The 24,541-nt window shown below is 56.7% G+C and overlaps 1 protein-coding gene across 3 annotated transcripts in view; it reads left to right on the plus strand.

Moving 5' to 3' along the window:
* The window catches only part of MCPH1 (microcephalin 1), a 209,931-nt gene that overhangs the window by 15,247 nt on the left and 170,143 nt on the right, over positions 1-24,541 (plus strand). For all 3 annotated transcript variants that reach the window (XM_066234640.1, XM_066234641.1, XM_066234643.1), the window contains exons 4-6: positions 5,754-5,841; positions 11,110-11,224; positions 19,097-19,240. In XM_066234640.1, the coding sequence (XP_066090737.1) occupies positions 5,754-5,841; positions 11,110-11,224; positions 19,097-19,240 (347 nt within the window). The remainder of the gene's footprint in view (positions 1-5,753; positions 5,842-11,109; positions 11,225-19,096; positions 19,241-24,541) is intronic.

The following is a 24,541-nucleotide window of genomic DNA, read 5'->3' on the forward strand; positions in this document are numbered from 1 at the left end:
GCGGGAGAGCTTGTTTGGCTTGTGTCCTGCTTCCCTTTTCTGGTATTGCTTTTTCCAGGGGAAATATTCACTTCAGATTTGGGGAGGGACTTGTCCCAGAGGTTAGGGTGGCTGTCTCTCAAAATGTTTCTCTCTGTGCCTCCTAGATTACACTCTCTTCCTGCTACTACGGTCCTCTCCTCTCTCCCCATCCCCTGGAGCCCCGGGTGAGTGGTTGTGAGAGAGGTTTTCTGCGTGGTCCCTTTAAAAAGAATCTTGGGTCTGAGAAATCAGTCTCTTTCTCACAAACAGTATCCTGTCTTGTTTCTAGCTAAATACTGTCCATACGCCTCTTCTAGGCTCTAGGGCTGCAGGCTGGGGCTTTGTTCCTGGGACTCAGGACCCTCCTCTCTCTGCTAAACTCAATTCCCACCACGCGAGTCTTTCCCGGCTGCCGTTCGCTCCGGGGAGCTGGGCAGCCCTCTGTGTGTTTCCGCTTTTCATACCAGTCTCAACGTGCCTTCTTCAGTGTTCCTTGGTTGAGGAGTCCTCTTAGTTTAGTCCAAAGTTGGTTTTTCCAGATGATGGTTCTTCAAATTAAGTTGTAATCCACTTTGGTTCTGGGAGGTGGAAGTTGGTACATCCGCCTACTCCAGCACCATCTTGCTGCCTCCTGTGTTGTGTTTTTTGAAGAGTTATTAAGGACTGGTGTTTATTCTTCAAGCATTTGGTAGAATTCCCCAGTAAAGCCTGGGCCTCAGTTAGCCTTTGTGGGAAGTTTTCTAATTGTCTTCTCTGACAATTTCAGCATATCAAGGTTGGCTTCTATTGGTTGTTTTTTTTCTTGAAACTGTGTCATTTTTCTGGCTCTGCATGACACATGCCCTGGGCTGTGTTTTGGACACTGAACCTGTTGTATGGACTCTGGATTCTCTTACAATACCTCCGTCCCTGGTTCTTCCCCCTGCTTGCACTCAGCTCCTTCACAGACGTCAAGTTCGAAGGGCTACCTTCCCAGAAGCCTCTCTGCCCCCAGTCTGTGGCAGAGCCCTCTGTATTTCCTTTCCTTTTGTTCTATTGTAACTGACTTTGCTCATTTGTCTGTTCTGTCTACCTATCGCATAATCATGGATTTTGGTCTTTCTGTTAAAATGTATTTTCTAAGTGCAGCCACCATGTTTGTCTTAATGTTTTATGGTTGTGTTTTCACTGAGTTATCTTAACTCATTCGTGGCTCATAGCAGGTGCACAGTGAATATCTGTCCCAACCACTGCTGAGCGGAGGAGGCTTTACAAATATCAGAAAGCATTGGATTAGAAATATCAGAAAGCATTTCTTGGGGACGTAACTTGAGCCACCTGTGAAAGGTTGTGTAGGAATGGGTGGGGGTTACAGAAGGACAGACCTTTACTGAGAGTACTGAGAGCTCGAAGGCGGTGGAGGTGCCTTTATAAACATGATGTGACAGGCACTCCTGTACCCCATGGGCCTCTCCCCCCTGCTCAGTCCCCTGAGGGCCACTGGCTTGCTGTGTCTGCTGCTCTGTCCGCCCCTTTTTCTCCCTCCATCCCCTCTGTCTGCCCCCCTTAGCCTTTGTTTGTCAAGGGGCTCGTGGAGACACATGGTGTTTGTCCAAGAGCAATCTCTAGCACCCTTTAAAGTGAACTTAATCCTATTTTTAATACAAATTCTTCCTTACTTGTGTATTAGTATTTGTTGTAATGTAGTCAGGCTTTAATTATCATAACAATTACTGGTTTTTTAGCTTTTCTTTTGGTCTCTTGAAAACATAAACTTTTAGGCCCTGGACAGGTGGCTCAGTTGGCGTAGGCCAGGCGGGTGGAAGTCACAGGCTGGATTCCAGGGCAGGGCATACAGGAGAGGTGACTGTCTATTTCTCCACCCCTCTCCTTCCCCCTTTTTTTTCTCTTTTTCTCTCTCACTCTCTCTCTTCCCCTCCTGCAGCCATGGCTCATTTGAGCAAGCTGGCCCCAGGTGCTAAACTAGCTCTGTTGCTGAGCAGTGGAGCAGGGTCCCGGATGGGAAGAGCATCACCCCAGAGGGGACTTGCCAGGGAGTCTCTCTTCCTCCCATCCTCTCACTTAATTTCAAAAAAGACAAAAGCAAAAAAGAATATAAACTTTCCCTTGAAGTAAATGTATTTGTACTTAAGTGTGTCTACTTTTAAAGTAAGACGTCCTCAACTAGTCCACCTCTTGCTGTATTTTCCCTCCCCTCCGTTGAGGGTTATACACCTAAGCAGATGGAAACGTACGTTTCCATGTTTGTATTAATATATAAACTCATATTAGTAGGTTTTATATAGAGTGCACACTTTTTCAGTTCACAGCATGTTAGAGCACACCTTCCATGCTTGTACTTAGACATATATCTCGTCGTTTTAAAACATAAGGGTGATCTTGTAATAGATGCCTAGTAATTCAGGTCACTGATCTCCTACTGATCAGTACAGAGTTCTTCATTTCTTTTTCTTTTAATCAGAAACAGTACGACGTTAAGCCTTGTGTGCACTGCTTTCTTGCAGATCTAAGTCTTTCTGTAGGTTTGAATCCGAAAGTGGGCTTTTGAATTTAGAGAGCTTGCATGTTTAAGTCTATGGTCACTGCTGTTGGAGTGTGTCCCAGGTGAAGAGAGCCATGTCCGCATGTCCATTCTTTCCAGCCGTGTACCAGAACACCTGCTTCACACAGCCTCTGCTCACGCTGGGAGTTACCTTCACCTTCCCTACTCTGTAGGTGAAAAATAAAACTGATTTCATTTCCATTTTTTTTATTTTGGGGGCGACTTGAAGTTTCTTCACCTGAATGTAGAGGTAACAGCCAAACTGACCTTTGTTTTATGTCACGTGTCCGTTATGTCTGGTTAGCTGCCTCTCCAGGTCTTGACTCGCGTTTTCCCCTCAAAGTGAGAACATTACTAGGACCGGCCACTAGGTGTCGCTAGAGTCCCATTGTGTTCGGTTATTTCTGGGACTTCTCTAAGTAAAAGCAACCAAAACAATTCTGTCTTTTCCTTTGGACACTATAAACATCAGCCTGTCATCTCCAAGTCTGTCGAGAGAAGTCGATATAAAGTGACATTTTTTAAACCATTTTGAAGCTAAAGCTGAGTGGGCAGTGCCTGCAGTTCACAGGGCTTGTTTTGCCCATGGGAGAGGCCTCCCTGCCCACGTGCCCGACCCCTGACGTGGGCTGTTTTCCTGCGAACAGGCTCAGCTTCTCGTGTCCCCACAGCACTACCGCGTGGGGACGCCGCTGCGCCCTCCATCACGCCCTTTACAGGGGCGTCCCTCCGCACAGAGACGCACTCCGTGGGGATGTGAGGGGCTGGCTCGTGTCCTGTGAGTGACGCTGGCTCTTCCTGCCCCGCTGTGTGGGGTGCAGCTGCTGGTGTCACCGAGTCATGTGGTCACGGGGGTGCCTGCCAGGCCTCTCCCCCAAGTTAATGCAGCTTTCAGAGAGGAGGCAGCTTCAAACTACGCGGATCCCTGTGCTTCCTCACCTTTACCCGCGCCTGCGCGTGTGTATCCATCCGCGTGTGCAGCCTGCCTCTGTCAGTGGGTCGCGGCCGCTGTGCTTACTGCTCCCTTTCATGCTTCAGCGGCCCCTGATCGGCCACTGAAGGACTGTTGGGCCGACGCCTGCTGTTTTCCCGTTCTCCGTGATTCCTGCACACTTCTTTACTCTCCGGCTCTCCAGTGCAGCCAGCTCGCCTCAAACTCCCTTTTCCCCAACCCCAGGTTCGGCCATTTCTCCAGGAGCCCGGTTCCTTTTAGTGGGAAACAGTGTCTGAACCCCAAATCTGGGAGGTGGGCGTGCTGCCGCCCCACTCCCTCTTGTGGACAGGTGGTGACAAACCTGTGTGCCTGCATTTGTTTTTGTGACCACCCGTGTACACTGAGCCAGTGAGATCCACCGGCTCCTGTGGTCCCGGCCCAGTCCAGGGCTTGCTTCTAGTGGCCCAGGTCCGCGGTGAGTGCGCGCCTCCTGCTGCTGTGCTTTACGGGCAGGTCATCAGACAGTGGGGGCCAGTCTCCCCACCCTGTGCCCTTCCCTGCAGGGACCTCCTCTCCCACAGGGACGCCCACGTGGGCACTCTTCCCACCTGCTGGTTCTGACGCTCTGCGCCCTGCCACACCTTGGCCCTGCCTGGGCTCCCGCAGCCCCTGCGTGCCTGCCCCTTGGTCTGGGAAGCCCTCCAGTGCACGCGGGCTGCACCCACCTCGGTGTGGCACCCTGCTGCCCGCCTCCAGCCTGTACCGCCACCTCCCCACACCCCAGGTGCCCCTGCTCTGCCCCACCTGGGCTCTAGGCCTGAATCCTGGGAGGGGCAGGGCAGCAGGGTGACTTCCCTTTGTCTTTCTCTGTCTGACTTAGTTCACTGTGCATAATGTCTTTGAGGCTCACCTGTGTTGTCCTAGGATGTTGGGGTTTGTGTTGCTGCATAGTAATTCCCTGTGCATCTGTGTCATGGTTTTCACCCATTCATCCGTTAATGGACACTGAGTGGTTTCCATGTCTCGGCTGCTGTGAGCATGGCCGCCTCCTGCCTGCGTCTCAGGAGGCGGCGGCACAGACGCTCCTGAGGTCAGGGTGCGGGACAGCACAGCCACGTGGCTGTCACTGCACATGCACTCAGTGTGGGGGTGAAGGCAGATCATGTCTGCTCTGTGTGACGGCAAAAATGGTTTCCACCTCTCAGGCCCTCAGAGCCTCGGGAGCCGGTCTGCTGACCACACTCGAGATGCCCGTCCCGCCCTGGTGAGAAGCACCGTTGTCAGCTTGGTGTGTCAGCCTCCCGCCTTCTTTTAGGAGGAGGAGCGCTTCGCCCTGCTGCACGGGCGCCCAGCACCCACACACGGTCCTGAAGGCTCCTGGTGGTTCTTGGTGTGGGCGAGAGAGCTCTCTGTGTCGGTGTGGATGTCATTGCCCGTCCTCATTTACTGTATTTCCTATTTTCAGCTGTCATTTCATGCTGGATACTGGGCAGTGATAGTCTTCGGGAAGGCACTCCCAGGTGTGGTTGGGGCTGTATTTTAAAAAGACAGCGGACGAGAGACTATCCTGTAAACAAAGGGTGATGAAGGTGTTTGGTGTGGGCTGGGAAGGGGTGAGACCGTGTTCTAAGATGGACGTTCAGTGCGTACACATCAGGAGAGGGGATGGAGGAGAGCATTTAGAGAATCACCACAGCTGAGATCTCAGCAACTGAACGCTTGGAAGTGGGTCCTGGTCAGTGGGTTCCAAGGCATGGCGGGGACGGAGGCAGATTGGAAGGGGGCACAGTGCAGAGCAGTGGGGGCAGGCCTGCCCCTGGGGTCTAGGGTCTTGACAGAACACGCAGGAGGGACAACCTGGTTTTGGAGGAAAGATAGGCTTTTCCCCTCACTTTCCCGAGGACCTTCCAGCTCTAAGTTCTTCACTGGCAGCCAGTCTGCCCTGCATTGTGCACTGAATGGCACACGCCAACAGCTTTACGAGCGCGTGCACTGGTCATTCTGAAATGTGTTACAAATCACAGTTACTGCAGAAGAGGAATACTTCCTTCCCGTGCCTCTCGCTTCTACTCTCATCCTTAAAAGGAACCGTGTAGAGACGTTGGAAAGTTGGATCGTTATTGACTTTTGTATTTGGTGATATGTCTGTTAAAATGGCCTGTGCATGGATTTCTTTAATTTCCCATGGAGACGAACTGACTTAATGCTGCGTGAGTCTTAACAGATGCTCATTAGGGACGTGTTTCCCTCCCACAGATGCCGGACAGCTGGCGTGCACGTCGACGAGGCACTGTTCCCTGCGCCGAACACGCACGAACACTTACCGTGCCTGATAAAGAAGAAAGTAAGTATGCAATTTCAGTATATGCACTGCAATTATACGTTTATTCATTTGTTCACTCTTCCTAGAAATACAGAACTTTTAGAACGAGTCAAGAGTTGTCTTCAGTATTGCTGTTGATGGTACTGTTGTCACAGCATTTTTTAGTGGTTAGAGATGATTTGATCCTGTGAATGCCGTCATGTGATTTGCAAGAAATGGAAGAGACCGCTGGCCAACAGAGAGCTAAAAGTTGTTGAGAGAGCAGCAGGTGCAGGTGCTCTTGCGTGACTCTGGCGTGTAGCTTGTTGGGTCTGTAGTAGCACGCCTCTGTTCTGTTCGGCTGGAAACCTGGAGACCTGCGGCGGAAACCCCAGTGCGCAAGGCTCCTCAGGGCAGAAAGCCCACGGGGCGGGGGAGGGCACTGCCCTCGGGATGTCGGCCGCACAGCGCTGCAATCTTCCGGGTCTTTACTTCAGACACGCTTGAGAGGAAAGCCACAGGGAAGTGTCAGAGCGCTGTGTGCACATGGGACTCCGTGGGAGAGAGGCGTCACAGATGTCCTCCCCACTGGGTCAGGCAGGCCACACCCGTGCATTTCTCGTGGACTCTGGAGTTCCCGGGGATGCTCCAGGCTGCAGAGAGCAGTGCAGATATCTTTGTGAGCTTCAGCTCAGATGTGTCGGCATCTGCTGGGGCTGTTGTGGGCGGACGGCCCGGCTGGTCCACACCTGCTGGTCTGATGGCGGGCGGACGCCGACATCCGGTCCACACCTGCTGGTCTGATGGCGGGCGGACGCCGACATCCGGTCCACACCTTCTAGTCTGGTTTGATGGCGGGCGGACGCCGACATCCGGTCCACACCTGCTGGTCTGATGGCGGGCGGACGCCGACATCCGGTCTACACCTGCTGGTCTGATGGCGGGCGGACGCCTAGGGCCCCATCCACAGCTTTTGGTCTGGTCTGCACCTGCTGGTCTGATGGCTGGCAGACGCCTCAGGCCCCATCCGCACCTGCTGGTCTGATGGCTGGCAGACGCCTCAGGCCCCATCCGCACCTGCTGGTCTGATGGCAGGCAGACGCCTCGGGGCCCTATCCGCACCTGCTGGTCTGATGGCGGGCAGACGCCTCCGGCCCGTCCACACCTGCTCGTGTGACCGTTGCTGAAAGAGCACTTAGTAGGCTCTGGACTCAGATCAGCTAAGCAACACCTCTCTGTCCTTTTATGCATAAAATACTTATTTTAAAAACATCAATAATACAAACATATGTTCATTTAGCCCAAAATATTTAGCAGACACTTCATAAAATATAAAGCTAACATTTCTCTTGATCTTATTTCCTGCCAAACAGGCAGTCTTCAGTTTGACTGGGTTCCTTGTGGGTCGAGTGGTCAGCACACGTAGGTCACACGTGTGTCCCCCAACCCCCACACCTCTGACAGGGGTCCTGCCCTGGCCTGTACTGCGTGGTAGGCGCCTTTCTCCATGTCCAGTATGCTCTGACCGTCTCGGTCAGTCGTGGGCCCCTTTTCTGCAGTGCGTTTTATAGCATGACTGCCCCTTTCCTGGGTCGTTGTCCCTCACGTCATTGTTGGTTTTATTACACATTCGACTTGATTTCTCCAAGTGGACTATCTAGAAATGAAAGTACTGGGTCACAACATGTAGACAGTTTGGTTATTAACAGTCCCACTAATAGTGTAGAAGACACTCTGATATGTCACAAATCTCTGATTTTCCTAACCCTGACCCTGATCTGACTGCTCACACCCTTCCCTTCACCTTGCTGCCGTGCCCTTCTCTTTCTTCTCTTTTCCCGAGAAGCCTGACTCCAGCCTCCTGGGGTGTTCGCGGAGGGGTTTGCTGCTCTGCTGTCCCTGCTGCTGCCACCTGCCCGTGTGCCTGCCGCCCTCAGACACGCTGCGTGTGTTGTGTTTTAGGGCCGCTCTCTGTCTGGAACAGCCCTGCCCGAGATCCGTCCTCAGGACTGTGGCTTTCTGACTGCGTGGCCTGGAGCCAGGTGCCCTTCCCAGGGAGCCCGCGGCCACCCTGATGTGAACTCCCGGTTCCTCCGCTGTACCGCCCTCCCGACTAGCTGTCCCTTTCCGTCTGCAGCACTAACTGCCCCTGACGTGCTGTGAGACGATGGCACTTAGAGCGGGCTCAGTGTCTCGTGAGGAGTCGCAGGACCCCACATGGCAGTGCTTCGGGACCCAGGGAGCATCGGGGGAACCTGTGTTCTCACTGCGTGACCTCCCCCAATGACAGCGCCTTCCACACGTGTCGGCAGCGCCCCGCCCTCCGTGGGCCTGCAGTGGTAAAGCAGCGTGTGGGCCTGCTGGGTGCCTGGCGTGCTGGGCGGGCTCTTCGGTGAAAGCAGTTGAGGCCAGTTCCGTGCCTGCTGGGATTTCCCCTCCCGCTGTGCAGTGTGACTTCCCTGTCTGCTTATTTCTGTCCTCGGGAAGAGAACGCGCTCCGTGATGGCAGGAGCCGGGCACATAGTGACACCTGTTAACTCACCAGATGAATGAGTGAGGACCCACTGATAGAGCCAGACGCTGAATCAGGACCGCAGGGCGGGCGGTTGTTCTCCCGTCAGGCTGGGGCCCAGGTTAGGTGCCTGCGGGCAGTTCTGTCAGGCTGGGGCCCAGGTTAGGTGCCTGCGGGCAGTTCTCCTTCAGGCTGGGGCCCAGGTTAGGTGCCTGCGGGCAGTTCTGTCAGGCTGGGGCCCAGGTTAGATGCCCTGCGGGCAGTTCTGTCAGGGTGGGACCCAGGTTTAGTGCCTGTGGGCAGTTCTGTCAGGCTGGGACCCAGGTTAGGTGCCCTGCGGGCAGTTCTGTCAGGCTGGGACCCAGGTTTGGTGCCTGCGGGCAGTTCTGTCAGGCTGGGACCCAGGTTAGGTGCCCTGCGGGCAGTTCTGTCAGGCTGGGGCCCAGGTTAGGTACCTGCGGGCAGTTCTGTCAGGCTGGGGCCCAGGTTAGGTGCCCTGTGGGCAGTTCTTACAGGCTGGGACCCAGGTTTGGTGCCTGCGGGCAGTTCTGTCAGGCTGGGGCCCAGGTTAGATGCCCTGTGGGCAGTTCTGTCAGGCTGGGGCCCAGGTTAGGTACCTGCGGGCAGTTCTGTCAGGCTGGGGCCCAGGTTAAGTACCTGTGGGCAGTTCTCCTTCAGGCTGGGGCCCAGGTTAGGTGCCTGCGGGCAGTTCTGTCAGGCTGGGGCCCAGGTTAGGTGCCTGCGGGCAGTTCTGTCAGGCTGGGGCCCAGGTTAGATGCCCTGCGGGCAGTTCTGTCAGGGTGGGACCCAGGTTTAGTGCCTGCGGGCAGTTCTGTCAGGCTGGGACCCAGGTTAGGTGCCCTGCGGGCAGTTCTGTCAGGCTGGGACCCAGGTTTGGTGCCTGCGGGCAGTTCTGTCAGGTTGGGACCCAGGTTAGGTGCCCTGTGGGCAGTTCTGTAAGGCTGGGACCCAGGTTAGATGCCCTGCGGGCAGTTCTGTCAGGCTGGGACCCAGGTTAGATGCCCTGCGGGCAGTTCGGTCAGGCTGGGACCCAGGTTAGATGCCCTGCGGGCAGTTCGGTCAGGCTGGGGCCCAGGTTAGATGCCTGCGGGCAGTTCTGTCAGGCTGGGGCCCAGGTTAGATGCCTGCGGGCAGTTCTGTCAGGCTGGGACCCAGGTTAGATGCCCTGCGGGCAGTTCGGTCAGGCTGGGGCCCAGGTTAGATGCCTGCGGGCAGTTCTGTCAGGCGGGGCCCAGGTTAGATGCCTGCGGGCAGTTCTGTCAGGCTGGGACCCAGGTTAGATGCCCTGTGGGCAGTTCTGTCAGGCTGGGGCCCAGGTTAGATACCTGCGGGCAGTTCTCCCGTCAGGCTGGGGCCCAGGTTAGGTGCCTGCGGGCAGTTCTGTCAGGCTGGGGCCCAGGTTAGATGCCCTGCGGGCAGTTCTGTCAGGCTGGGGCCCAGGTTAGATGCCCTACGGGCAGTTCTGTCAGGCTGGGACCCAGGTTAGATGCCTGCGGGCAGTTCTGTCAGGCTGGGGCCCAGGTTAGATGCCTTACGGGCAGTTCTGTCAGGCTGGGGCCCAGGTTTGTTGCCTGCGGGCAGTTCTGTCAGGCTGGGACCCAGGTTAGGTGCCCTGCGGGCAGTTCTGTCAGGCTGGGACCCAGGTTTGGTGCCTGCGGGCAGTTCTGTCAGGGTGGGACCCAGGTTTAGTGCCTGCGGGCAGTTCTGTCAGGCTGGGACCCCGGTTAGGTGCCTGCGGGCAGTTCTGTCAGGCTGGGACCCAGGTTAGGTGCCTGTGGGCAGTTCTGTCAGGCTGGGACCCAGGTTTGGTGCCTGCGGGCAGTTCTGTCAGGCTGGGGCCCAGGTTAGATGCCCTGCGGGCAGTTCTCCCGTGAGGCTTGGACCCAGGTTAGGTGCCCTGCGGGCAGTTCTGTCAGGCTGGGGCCCAGGTTAGATGCCCTGCGGGCAGTTCTCCCGTGAGGCTGGGACCCAGGTTAGGTGCCTGCGGGCAGTTCTGTCAGGCTGGGGCCCAGGTTAGGTACCTGCGGGCAGTTCTGTCAGGCTGGGGCCCAGGTTAGATGCCCTGCGGGCGTACGTGGGCTGACAGCTTCAGGCCAAGAACCAAAGAGACCTCGACAGCAGACGTCTTTCTTCAGGGTCCATAAGACGGGCCGGGTGTCGACGAAGGTGAGGGTGGAGCACTGGCGTGTGTAGGCGCGTCCGCAGCGGAGAGGGGGCGCAGAAGTGCTCCTCTCAGGGCAGTAACGCGGAAGCTGTCCCAGACTCTCCTGAGGGTAGGAGGCTGGGCCTTCCTGTGCCAGAGGTTTCCGGATTTTGTCACATTTTGTACGTGTAGTTACACATTTTTGTTTTTACTGACTGGGGTTACTGTGGTTCAAAGACAAGGCGATATTTAGTCATGGCTTTCCCTTTGGTAGTGATCAAATAATTGCTTACGTGTTTTATTACTATGTTATGTTTTTGTGAGGTGGGAGATAAACCTGAGAATAGCAAGAATAAGAAAAAAGAGACTAATTTGTTTAGGAATTAGCATGCAAACGAAGAATGCTGGGAAATGGAAAATGCCTCAGAGAACATAGCTGCTTGTACAGCCAGCCCTTCATTCAGCCAAAAGTTCTGTTCGTTATTGTAAAAACTAACATATGGTGCAAAAAATACCTCTTTAAGAGGATCGTATTAGTGTTAGAAAAGATACCAGAAGTGTACGCCAAGGGTTAGGGTTAGGGCGTTGCGTGATTGCAGTACTGCATGTTAATATTATGTTCTTTGTTGCACAGCGTAAGTGTATGCAGCCCAAGGATTTTGTTGCTAAAACACCAGAAAATGATAAGAGACTGCAAAAGAAATTTGAGAAAATGGCTAATGAAATGCAGAGGCAAAAGACAACTCAAGGTAAGCAAAGAAATAAGCACAGCCCTTGGCGTTTGTGTCTGTGCATCGGTCTGGTTTGCCCGGAGACCAGGGCGTCCAGGACGGCATGGCTGAGGGCTGCGCGGTCCCAGCCGTCTTCCCGCAGACAGAACAAGGCACAGGCGGGCTGCGGGCCCACAGCTGCCGGTCCAGCGCCACAGAGTTGAGCTGATTGATGACAAGGTGTTTTTTCTTTATTGAGACCACTGGCATGTCACATGGTGTTAGTTTCAGGTGCAGGACAGAGTGAATCGGTATTTGTGTGCCTTGTTAACATCCTCACCATACATGGTTACAGATTATTTTTTCCCTTTATTTCTTGTGATTAATGCTTTTCAGATGTCCTCTCTTGGCAAGTTCCACCTATTTTACAGTAGTGTTAACTGTAGTTACCGTGTTGTGCATTGCATCCCCACAGCCTGCTTGTTTTATTACTGGAAGTATGTGCCTTTGCACCCCTCCACCCATTGCACGCCCCTCCCTCCCACTCCCTGCAGACACCAGTCTCTCCTCTGTCTGCACGCCCCTCCCTCCCCCCCCCTGCAGACACCAGTCTCTCCTCTGTCTGCACGCCCCTCCCTCCCGCCCCCTGCAGAGACCAGTCTCTCCTCTGTCTGCACGCCCCTCCCTCCCGCCCCCTGCAGACACCAGTCTCTCCTCTGTCTGCACGCCCCTCCCTCCCACCCCCTGCAGACACCAGTCTCTCCTCTGTCTGCACGCCCCTCCCTCCCGCCCCCTGCAGAGACCAGTCTCTCCTCTGTCTGCACGCCCCTCCCTCCCGCCCCCTGCAGAGACCAGTCTCTCCTCTATGTCTGCGTGCCCCTCCCTCCCACCCCCTGCAGACACCAGTCTCTCCTCTGTCTGCACGCCCCTCCCTCCCACCCCTGCAGACACCAGTCTCTCCTCTGTCTGCACGCCCCTCCCTCCCGCCCCCTGCAGACACCAGTCTCTCCTCTATGTCTGCGTGCCCCTCCCTCCCACCCCCTGCAGACACCAGTCTCTCCTCTGTCTGCACGCCCCTCCCTCCCGCCCCCTGCAGACACCAGTCTCTCCTCTATGTCTGCGTGCCCCTCCCTCCCACCCCCTGCAGACACCAGTCTCTCCTCTGTCTGCACGCCCCTCCCTCCCACCCCTGCAGACACCAGTCTCTCCTCTGTCTGCGTGCCCCTCCCTCCCGCCCCCTGCAGACACCAGTCTCTCCTCTGTCTGCACGCCCCTCCCTCCCGCCCCCTGCAGACACCAGTCTCTCCTCTGTCTGCGTGCCCCTCCCTCCCGCCCCCTGCAGACACCAGTCTCTCCTCTGTGTCTGCACGCCCCTCCCTCCCGCCCCCTGCAGACACCAGTCTCTCCTCTGTCTGCACGCCCCTCCCTCCCGCCCCCTGCAGACACCAGTCTCTCCTCTGTCTGCACGCCCCTCCCTCCCGCCCCCTGCAGACACCAGTCTCTCCTCTGTCTGCACGCCCCTCCCTCCCGCCCCCTGCAGACACCAGTCTCTCCTCTGTCTGCACGCCCCTCCCTCCCACCCCCTGCAGACACCAGTCTCTCCTCTGTGTCTGCACGCCCCTCCCTCCCACCCCTGCAGACACCAGTCTCTCCTCTGTCTGCACGGGCCCCCCCCCCCCGCCCCCTGCAGACACCAGTCTCTCCTCTGTCTGCGTGCCCCTCCCTCCCGCCCCCTGCAGACACCAGTCTCTCCTCTGTGTCTGCGTGCCCCTCCCTCCCGCCCCCTGCAGACACCAGTCTCTCCTCTGTCTGCACGCCCCTCCCTCCCGCCCCCTGCAGACACCAGTCTCTCCTCTGTGTCTGCGTGCCCCTCCCTCCCGCCCCCTGCAGACACCAGTCTCTCCTCTGTGTCTGCACGCCCCTCCCTCCCGCCCCCTGCAGACACCAGTCTCTCCTCTATGTCTGCGTGCCCCTCCCTCCCGCCCCCTGCAGACACCAGTCTCTCCTCTGTGTCTGCACGCCCCTCCCTCCCACCCCCTGCAGACACCAGTCTCTCCTCTGTCTGCACGCCCCTCCCTCCCACCCCCTGCAGACACCAGTCTCTCCTCTGTCTGCACGCCCCTCCCTCCCGCCCCCTGCAGACACCAGTCTCTCCTCTGTCTGCACGGCCCCTCCCTCCCGCCCCCTGCAGACACCAGTCTCTCCTCTGTGTCTGCGTGCTCCTCCCTCCCTCCCCCTGCAGACACCAGTCTCTCCTCTGTGTCTGCACGCCCCTCCCTCCCACCCCCTGCAGACACCAGTCTCTCCTCTGTGTCTGCGTCGCCCCTCCCTCCCACCCCCTGCAGACACCAGTCTCTCCTCTGTCTGCACGCCCCTCCCTCCCGCCCCCTGCAGACACCAGTCTCTCCTCTGTGTCTGCGTGCCCCTCCCTCCCGCCCCCTGCAGACACCAGTCTCTCCTCTGTCTGCGTGCCCCTCCCTCCCGCCCCCTGCAGACACCAGTCTCTCCTCTGTGTCTGCGTGCCCCTCCCTCCCGCCCCCTGCAGACACCAGTCTCTCCTCTGTGTCTGCACGCCCCTCCCTCCCGCCCCCTGCAGACACCAGTCTCTCCTCTGTCTGCGTGCCCCTCCCTCCCGCCCCCTGCAGACACCAGTCTCTCCTCTGTGTCTGCGTGCCCCTCCCTCCCGCCCCCTGCAGACACCAGTCTCTCCTCTGTCTGCGTGCCCCTCCCTCCCGCCCCCTGCAGACACCAGTCTCTCCTCTGTGTCTGCACGCTCCTCCCTCCCACCCCCTGCAGACACCAGTCTCTCCTCTGTGTCTACGTGCCCCTCCCTCCCACCCCCTGCAGACACCAGTCTCTCCTCTGTGTCTGCGTGCCCCTCCCTCCCGCCCCCTGCAGACACCAGTCTCTCCTCTGTCTGCACGCCCCTCCCTCCCACCCCCTGCAGACACCAGTCTCTCCTCTGTCTGCACGCCCCTCCCTCCCGCCCCCTGCAGACACCAGTCTCTCCTCTGTCTGCACGCCCCTCCCTCCCGCCCCCTGCAGACACCAGTCTCTCCTCTGTCTGCGTGCCCCTCCCTCCCGCCCCCTGCAGACACCAGTCTCTCCTCTGTGTCTGCGTGCTCCTCCCTCCCGCCCCCTGCAGACACCAGTCTCTCCTCTGTCTGCGTGCCCCTCCCTCCCGCCCCCTGCAGACACCAGTCTCTCCTCTGTGTCTGCGTGCTCCTCCCTCCCACCCCCTGCAGAGACCAGTCTCTCCTCTGTCTGCACGCCCCTCCCTCCCGCCCCCTGCAGACACCAGTCTCTCCTCTGTGTCTGCACGCCCCTCCCTCCCGCCCCCTGCAGACACCAGTCTCTCCTCTGTCTGCGTGCCCCTCCCTCCCACCCCCTGCAGACACCAGTCTCTCCTCTGTCTGCGTGCCCCTCCCTCCCGCCCCCTGCAGACACCAGTCTCTCCTCTGTCTGCGTGCCTCTCCCTCCCGCCCCCTGCAGACACCAGTCTCTCCTCTGTCTGCGTGCCCCTCCCTCCCACCCCCTGCAGACACCAGTCTCTCCTCTGTCTGCGTGCCCCTCCCTCCCCCCCCCTGCAGACACCAGTCTCTCCTCTGTCTGCGTGCCCCTCCCTCCCACCCCCTGCAGACACCAGTCTCTCCTCTGTCTGCGTGCCCCTCCCTCCCGCCCCCTGCAGACACCAGTCTCTCCTCTGTCTGCGTGCCCCTCCCTCCCACCCCCTGCAGACACCAGTCTCTCCTCTGTGTCTGCACGCCCCTCCCTCCCACCCCCTGCAGACACCAGTCTCTCCTCTGTGTCTGCGTGCCCCTCCCTCCCGCCCCCTGCAGACACCAGTCTCTCCTCTGTCTGCACGCCCCTCCCTCCCGCCCCCTGCAGACACCAGTCTCTCCTCTGTCTGCGTGCCCCTCCCTCCCGCCCCCTGCAGACACCAGTCTCTCCTCTGTCTGCGTGCCCCTCCCTCCCGCCCCCTGCAGACACCAGTCTCTCCTCTGTCTGCACGCCCCTCCCTCCCACCCCCTGCAGACACCAGTCTCTCCTCTGTCTGCGTGCCCCTCCCTCCCACCCCCTGCAGACACCAGTCTCTCCTCTGTCTGCGTGCCCCTCCCTCCCGCCCCCTGCAGACACCAGTCTCTCCTCTGTCTGCGTGCCCCTCCCTCCCACCCCCTGCAGACACCAGTCTCTCCTCTGTGTCTGCACGCCCCTCCCTCCCACCCCCTGCAGACACCAGTCTCTCCTCTGTGTCTGCGTGCCCCTCCCTCCCACCCCCTGCAGACACCAGTCTCTCCTCTGTGTCTGCACGCCCCTCCCTCCCACCCCCTGCAGACACCAGTCTCTCCTCTGTGTCTGCACGCCCCTCCCTCCCACCCCCTGCAGACACCAGTCTCTCCTCTGTGTCTGCACGCCCCTCCCTCCCGCCCCCTGCAGACACCAGTCTCTCCTCTGTCTGCGTGCCCCTCCCTCCCGCCCCCTGCAGACACCAGTCTCTCCTCTGTCTGCACGCCCCTCCCTCCCGCCCCCTGCAGACACCAGTCTCTCCTCTGTCTTCGTGCCCCTCCCTCCCACCCCCTGCAGACACCAGTCTCTCCTCTGTCTGCGTGCCCCTCCCTCCCACCCCCTGCAGACACCAGTCTCTCCTCTGTCTGCGTGCCCCTCCCTCCCGCCCCCTGCAGACACCAGTCTCTCCTCTGTGTCTGCGTGCCCCTCCCTCCCGCCCCCTGCAGACACCAGTCTCTCCTCTATGTCTGCGTGCTCCTCCCTCCCGCCCCCTGCAGACACCAGTCTCTCCTCTGTCTGCACTCCCCTCCCTCCCACCCCCTGCAGACACCAGTCTCTCCTCTGTCTGCGTGCCCCTCCCTCCCACCCCCTGCAGACACCAGTCTCTCCTCTGTCTGCACGCCCCTCCCTCCCACCCCCTGCAGACACCAGTCTCTCCTCTGTGTCTGCGTGCCCCTCCCTCCCGCCCCCTGCAGACACCAGTCTCTCCTCTGTGTCTGCGTGCCCCTCCCTCCCGCCCCCTGCAGACACCAGTCTCTCCTCTATGTCTGCGTGCTCCTCCCTCCCGCCCCCTGCAGACACCAGTCTCTCCTCTGTCTGCACGCCCCTCCCTCCCACCCCCTGCAGACACCAGTCTCTCCTCTATGTCTGCACGCCCCTCCCTCCCGCCCCCTGCAGACACCAGTCTCTCCTCTATGTCTGCGTGCTCCTCCCTCCCGCCCCCTGCAGACACCAGTCTCTCCTCTGTCTGCACTCCCCTCCCTCCCACCCCCTGCAGACACCAGTCTGTCCTCTGTCTGCACGCCCCTCCCTCCCACCCCCTGCAGACACCAGTCTCTCCTCTGTGTCTGTGAGCTGGGGGTTTGTTGTCTTGTTTTTTTGTTTTGGTTTGATTTGTTTTTAAGAGCCCACATAAAAGAGATTTCATACAGTATCTTTCTCTGACTTATTTCACTTAGTGTAATACCCTCAAGGTTTAACCTGTGTTGTCGTAAATGACAAGATTTCATTCTTTTTTACGGCTGGGTAATATTCGATTGTCTGTCTGCACCACTTCTTTATCCATTCATCCATTGATGGACATTTAGGTTATTTCCATATCATGACTGATAAATAATGCTCTAATCAATATGGGGGTGCAGATATCTTTTTGAGTGTGTTTTCATTTTCTTTGGTTAAATACCCAAATATGAAATTGCTGGATCACATGTTAGTTCTATTTTTAATTTTGGGGGGAACCTCTATACTGTTTTCCCACAGGGGCTGCGCCAGTCACATTTCCTCCACCAGTGCACGGGGGTTCCCTTTTCTCCACATCCTCCCCAACACTTAAAATCGCTTGTCATTTTGATGACAGTCATTGAAACAGGTGTGATATGACAGCTCCTCGTAGTTTTGATTCTCATGTCCCTGGTGATGAGTGATGTTGAGCATCTTGTCCTGTGCCTGTTGGCCATCTGTGTGTTTTCTTGGGAAAAATGTCTATTCAGATCCTCTGCCCATTTTATGTTTTTTTAACTAGGTAGACTCTTTTAATGAGTTGTGAGGATACCTCAGAACGTCATGTGTTTTCTCTCTCTCTCTTGCCTCTGTCACCCGCCTCTGAACTATTTCAGACCCACCCTACTGTCTGACACAGACGAGCGGCATCTGTATTGCTGTGTGCAGGGTCCCTGCTCTGTGTCTTGGAGTTACGTGTGTGGGATTGTCGAGCGTCACTTCCGCCTGTTGTGGCCTCGGCAGACACGACTAGAACACGTGGCCTGCCCAGTGCTGCCAGATGAGCTTCCAGAAGCTTCACCTTGTTTGTTTCCGTGCTCGTTCTCAGAGCCCGACAGTTGAGTCTCCCTTGGCCCCTGCCGGCCCCTCCCTGAGAAACCCCACCTGCTGCCCAGCCGGCCGCACTGCAGCAGCCAAGGAGTGCCCTGGGCGCCTCGTTCTTCTCTAACGTGATGACCCGTCAGGACCCATGGGCCTGCTTCCATCTCTTCTAAGCCCGTGTCGTCTGCGCTGGAAGCCCTACAGCGGCTCCTGTCTGGGCCACAGGTCCTTGCGACCTGGCAGATGGACACCCACTCACCCAAGGAAAGAGTGTTCAGGGTGGACCCTGCCCTTGCTGTGTCCTGCGATCCGCCACCTCCTCTGAGCTGGCTCCCTCCTCCAGCCTCAGGGCTGTGCTGCACACGCTCACACTGTCCTCTGCCTTGTTCCGTTTCGGTCTTCTGGCCTATGCTTGTGATGGCGTATTTGAAAAGAATTTGGCAAAATGGTAATGAAAGATACAAAGTTTTCTCTTTTTAAAGCAAATATAGAATATAAATAGATTTGTACAAACTGTAACCGTAGGTGTTAGAGACAGAACCATATGTCTGTGTATTGTCAGAAGTGCAGTAAGCCCGGCCCAGGGCCCAGTGGCCCAGTGAGTAGAGTGTTGTCCCCGAGCGCCGTGTTGCCCGTTCGGTCCCATGGCCACTGGGTGAGCCCCGGTCAGGGCGAGTGTGGAGAGCAGGCAGTGCTGCACAAGGAAGTGGAACAAGTCGATGCTTCCCTCGCTCTCCTCTGTTTTATTCTTTATTCCCCTTCCTCTCTCCCTCTCAAAATAGAAAACAAGTTCAGTAAGAGTGGTTCATACCTGAGCTGCCAAGGTGAAGCTGTTGACGGATTCTTGGTTTGGCATATTCAAGTAGGGCTTCAGAAGAACACACGCCTACGAGCCACACACAGTCCATCATGTCATGTTGGAGGACCCGCTGACCCCCAGTCCGGTGTGGGCCTGTCAGTTCTGCGCTGGCAGTGGTGCTGTTTCTGAAACCCAGGGACAAACTGAGGGGGACGGGCAGGCCCTGCTGTGCCCATCGTAGGTTCGGGCGGGCTCTGTGACTACAGTTGTGTGAGGTTTGGGGACACAGATGCCCTCATGAAGAGATGACCCGAAGGAGTGCAGAACCAAGTCCTCAGGGGCTGGGTTGAACAGAGAGGCAGGTGTGGAAGTCACTAAAATACAGGCGCTGGCTGGTTAGTTTAACTGGGTCTGCCGGGGCAGCATTGTGTCGGCTGGGACCCCACCCCTGGTGGTAAGAGTGCCTCTTCCCCCCCCAGAGGGAGGGTCCACGCCCCTCGCACCTGCTACTGGGCAGGTAGGACGGCATGCGGGAGCCAGGCGGACCAGCTGTGATCTGGTTGTGACCCGGACAGCCGGACACTTAACTTCTGCATGTCTCCATCCTCGCCTGGGACGCTGGTGCCCGCTGCGGGGGTGGGCAAGGCTGAAGGACACCCTGCTGAGCACAGTGTGGGGCACGGAGGCGCGGAGGCCTTGTCAGCAGCCTTGAGGTGGGGCGCGGGAGGAAACTGGAGCCCGAAGGCATATCTGGAGCTTAAAATTGGAGTGTTGTTTGCTTTCAGATAACGACGGCCCCGTTTTGTCCTTGGAGTCTGCCAGCCCGCTGACGTACAGCCCCACACTCAGAAGGTACTGGGGGCAGCACCGGGCCATGGAGCAGCGGCTGCGGGAGATGAAGGAGAGCAGGGAGAACCTCTCCCCGACCTGTGAGTGCTGTGCGCGGTGCGGGGCTGTGCGTGCTATCGGGCGGGGCCAGCGTGCGGTCCCGGGCTGTGCGTGCTATTGGGCGGGGCCGGCGTGCGATTGGGGCTGTGAGCTCTGTTGGGGCGGTGCTGGGAGCGCAGTCGGGCTGTGCGGGGTGACAAGTGTGGGGGGCGTTTCTTGACCTGAACATTTCAGCTCAAGCTTTCTGATTCTAACAGACTTGAACCTGTTTCAGGGTAGGCGTCGTTAATATTGATAGTTTGTTTCAGAAAGCCTCCTGCTTCGTTAATATTACAGAGCTGTATTGGGTGTACAGTATTCTCCAGGGTGAAAACCTGTTTGTTGTAGATCCCTTCCAGTTAGCACCTTCAGGATTTTAAATGAATCAGCCCCCTCGTTGAAGGCATTAGCTTCAGGTTAAATATCTGATGCATTAGTGTATGTTTTCTTTTATCTTGAGAACTTAATTAACTTATGCAGATACGTTTTCATAAGCCATTTACCAGGCTGTGGTTCCCAGGGACAGTCCATTCGTATTCCCGCCGAGTTCTCTGCCCGTGCTGACCGCGTTCTCGGGCGGGGTGTTCTTCCACGTGTCTGGTACCTCAGGTAGCTGTGCGCACGAGGACGCAGACGTCAGCGCCCTCCTCTGGGGGGCTGTCACCTCTCCACCTGAGTCGGGCCACGGCCTGCCTGATATTTTCGACTTTTTTTCCTAACTTCAAAGTGTCTACGAGGTTTTCAGTTCAGGAGGTGTGGACCTAACTTTTTTTTTTCTTTTTCAAGATGCAAATTAGCGTATAGTTTTGATATTGAATCCCTCTGATGGGTATTTTTCTAATTTTTCCTTATTAGAATTAATGTTGCAGTTTTTATTCCTTATAACTTCATGGTATGGTTGTTCTTGTTTTTTTTTATTATTACTATTTTGTATTACATTTTTGTGTGTGTACAGCTTCCCCCCACTTTTACTGTTATAACCCATAAGCTCCCAGAAAGCCTTCTACACAAATCTGTTCCTTGCTGTGTATTGCATAGAGTTCACTAATGTTAATTTGTAAAGGCAGAATCTAAATTTTTTATTTTTCAAGAAAATTTAAAATTTTGATGGACTTCGTCAGATTGCCATTTTACTCCTTGCCGTCACTTATAAAAATGCCAATTTTCCCGCCTCGGAAAACTGGGTAACATTAGTCTCCACGTTTTTGTCAGTCTGGGATGGATCAAGTGCGTTTTTGTAGAAGCTGCTTTCAGGACCGCTAGGGAATTGGCTGTGAGATGGCCTGTTCTCTTGTGTCCAGACGGTGACCGTCGCCGACTAGACAGTGTTGTGCTCCTCATGATGCCCTGGCGTTCCACCTCTCTGTCCTGATCCGTGTGAACTTCTTTCCCTGTCTGTGGAGCCCTGTCCTGCACACTCGGTGCTCCTCATGATGCCCTGGAGTTCCACCTCTCTGTCCTGATCCGTGTGAACTTCTTTCCCTGTCTGTGGAGCTCTGTCCTGCACACTCGGTGCTCCTCACGATGCCCTGGAGTTCCACCTCTCTGTCCTGATCCGTGTGAACTTCTTTCCCTGTCTGTGGAGCTCTGTCCTGCACACTCGGCGCTCCTCACGATGCCCTGGAGTTCCACCTCTCTGTCCTGATCCGTGTGAACTTCTTTCCCTGTCTGTGGAGCTCTGTCCTGCACACTCGGCGCTCCTCATGATGCCCTGGAGTTCCGCCTCTCTGTCCAGATCCGTGTGAACTCCTTTCCCTGTCTGTGGAGCTCTGTCCTACACACTCGGCACTCCTCATGATGCCCTGGAGTTCCGCCTCTCTGTCCAGATCCGTGTGAACTTCTTTCCCTGTCTGTGGAGCTCTGTCCTGCACACTCGGCGCTCCTCACAATGCCCTGGAGTTCCACCTCTCTGTCCAGGTCCGTGTGAACTTCTTTCCCTGTCTGTGGGGCTCTGTCCTGCACACTCGGTGCTCGTCACGATGCCCTGGAGTTCCACCTCTCTGTCCTGATCCGTGTGAACTTCTTTCCCTGTCTGTGGAGCTCTGTCCTGCACACTTGGCGCTCCTCATGATGCCCTGGAGTTCCGCCTCTCTGTCCAGGTCCGTGTGAACTTCTTTCCCTGTCTGTGGAGCTCTGTCCTGCACACTCGGTGCTCCTCACGATGCCCTGGAGTTCCACCTCTCTGTCCTGATCCGTGTGAACTTCTTTCCCTGTCTGTGGAGCTCTGTCCTGCACACTCGGCGCTCCTCATGATGCCCTGGAGTTCCACCTCTCTGTCCGGATCCATGTGAACTTCTTTCCCTGTCTGTGGAGCTCTGTCCTGCACACTCGGCGCTCCTCATGATGCCCTAGAGTTCCGCCTCTCTGTCCTGATCCGTGTGAACTTCTTTCCCTGTCTGTGGAGCTCTGTCCTGCACACTCGGCGCTCCTCATGATGCCCTAGAGTTCCACCTCTCTGTCCGGATCCATGTGAACTTCTTTCCCTGTCTGTGGAGCTCTGTCCTGCACACTCGGCACTCCTCATGATGCCCTGGCGTTCCGCCTCTCTGTCCAGATCCGTGTGAACTTCTTTCCCTGTCTGTGGAGCTCTGTCCTGCACACTTGGCGCTCCTCATGATGCCCTGGAGTTCCGCCTCTCTGTCCAGGTCCGTGTGAACTTCTTTCCCTGTCTGTGGAGCTCTGTGCTGCACACTCGGTGCTCCTCACGATGCCCTAGAGTTCCGCCTCTCTGTCCAGGTCCGTGTGAACTTCTTTCCCTGTCTGTGGAGCTCTGTCCTGCACACTCGGTGCTCCTCATGATGCCCTGGAGTTCCACCTCTCTGTCCTGATCCATGTGAACTTCTTTCCCTGTCTGTGGAGCTCTGTCCTGCACACTCGGCGCTCCTCATGATGCCCTGGAGTTCCGCCTCTCTGTCCAGATCCGTGTGAACTTCTTTCCCTGTCTGTGGAGCTCTGTCCTGCACACTCGGCGCTCCTCATGATGCCCTGGAGTTCCACCTCTCTGTCCAGGTCCGTGTGAACTTCTTTCCCTGTCTGTGGAGCTCTGTCCTGCACACTCGGCGCTCCTCACGATGCCCTGGAGTTCCACCTCTCTGTCCTGATCCGTGTGAACTTCTTTCCCTGTCTGTGGAGCTCTGTCCTGCACACTCGGCACTCCTCACGATGCCCTGGAGTTCCACCTCTCTGTCCAGGTCCGTGTGAACTTCTTTCCCTGTCTGTGGAGCTCTGTCCTGCACACTCGGCGCTCCTCATGATGCCCTGGAGTTCCGCCTCTTTGTCCAGATCCGTGTGAACTTCTTTCCCTGTCTGTGGAGCTCTGTCCTGCACACTCGGTGCTCCTCACGATGCCCTGGAGTTCCACCTCTCTGTCCTGATCCGTGTGAACTTCTTTCCCTGTCTGTGGAGCTCTGTCCTGCACACTCGGCGCTCCTCATGATGCCCTAGAGTTCCACCTCTCTGTCCGGATCCATGTGAACTTCTTTCCCTGTCTGTGGAGCCCTGTCCTGCACACTCGGCACTCCTCATGATGCCCTGGCGTTCCGCCTCTCTGTCCAGATCCGTGTGAACTTCTTTCCCTGTCTGTGGAGCTCTGTCCTGCACACTCGGCGCTCCTCATGATGCCCTGGAGTTCCACCTCTCTGTCCAGGTCCGTGTGAACTTCTTTCCCTGTCTGTGGAGCTCTGTCCTGCACACTCGGCGCTCCTCATGATGCCCTGGAGTTCCACCTCTCTGTCCAGGTCCGTGTGAACTTCTTTCCCTGTCTGTGGAGCTCTGTCCTGCACACTCGGTGCTCGTCACGATGCCTGTCCTGATCCATGTGAACTTCTTTCCCTGTCTGTGGAGCTCTGTCCTGCACACTCGGCGCTCCTCATGATGCCCTGGAGTTCCGCCTCTCTGTCCAGGTCCGTGTGAACTTCTTTCCCTGTCTGTGGAGCTCTGTCCTGCACACTCGGTGCTCCTCACGATGCCCTGGAGTTCCACCTCTCTGTCCTGATCCGTGTGAACTTCTTTCCCTGTCTGTGGAGCTCTGTCCTGCACACTCGGTGCTCCTCACGATGCCCTGGAGTTCCACCTCTCTGTCCTGATCCGTGTGAACTTCTTTCCCTGTCTGTGGAGCTCTGTCCTGCACACTCGGCGCTCCTCATGATGCCCTAGAGTTCCACCTCTCTGTCCGGATCCATGTGAACTTCTTTCCCTGTCTGTGGAGCCCTGTCCTGCACACTCGGCACTCCTCATGATGCCCTGGCGTTCCGCCTCTCTGTCCAGATCCGTGTGAACTTCTTTCCCTGTCTGTGGAGCTCTGTCCTGCACACTCGGCGCTCCTCATGATGCCCTGGAGTTCCGCCTCTCTGTCCAGGTCCGTGTGAACTTCTTTCCCTGTCTGTGGAGCTCTGTCCTGCACACTCGGCGCTCCTCATGATGCCCTGGAGTTCTGCCTCTCTGTCCAGATCCGTGTGAACTTCTTTCCCTGTCTGTGGAGCTCTGTCCTGCACACTCGGCGCTCCTCACGATGCCCTGGAGTTCCGCCTCTCTGTCCAGGTCCGTGTGAACTTCTTTCCCTGTCTGTGGAGCTCTGTCCTGCACACTTGGCGGTGCCCTGTCCCCTTGCCGCAGTGAGCACGTGTCACGGGCTCTCAGCAAGTGCACTACTGATAGATAACTCAGAATTTCTTGTCATGTCACATGCAGCAGCTTTTGTGCAACTGAAACGTTAGTCTAATGGAGACGGAGCTGTCATCTTTTTCTGGTGGCATCTGGGATTAAAACTCTACCAGGGGGTTTTAAATTGTTCTCTATCTTCTTCTATTTTGTTAGATTTTTAAGGTCTTGAATTTATATTTATGTATGATATGCAGTGGGTGCTGCTATCAGGTAAGGTTAGTTTAGGCTTCCTACTACAGGTGAACACAAGACCAGAGGCCTTCCTTTCTCTGTCATGAGAGACAGGTCAGCGTGGAGGTCACGGGTGGCATCCACAGTGCTTGCACAGCCCGGCCCCTCTCTCTGCTCTGCTGTCTGTGGTGCTAGCTCCTCTGCAAATGCAGGTGCCTCCCGCTCAGCCCACTTCCTAGGACAAGCCTGCCCAGAAGTCCTAGCCAACACTGATGCCAACGCCTGTGGGTCAGAACTCAGCCCTATGGCTATTCCTGGTGATAAGCTTAAGTGTAACCATGTATGGCCAAAGAGCTACAGGGCATAAAAACTACTTTAGATAAGCCAAAAGATACAATGGAGTGTTGAGTTTGTGTTCATACATCCAATTTAATTTGCCTGGTGACCAGTGGCACCCAGGGTGACTGAGC

This window comes from Saccopteryx bilineata, chromosome 6 (genome assembly GCF_036850765.1).
Source record: "Saccopteryx bilineata isolate mSacBil1 chromosome 6, mSacBil1_pri_phased_curated, whole genome shotgun sequence".
Taxonomy (NCBI): domain Eukaryota; kingdom Metazoa; phylum Chordata; class Mammalia; order Chiroptera; family Emballonuridae; genus Saccopteryx; species Saccopteryx bilineata.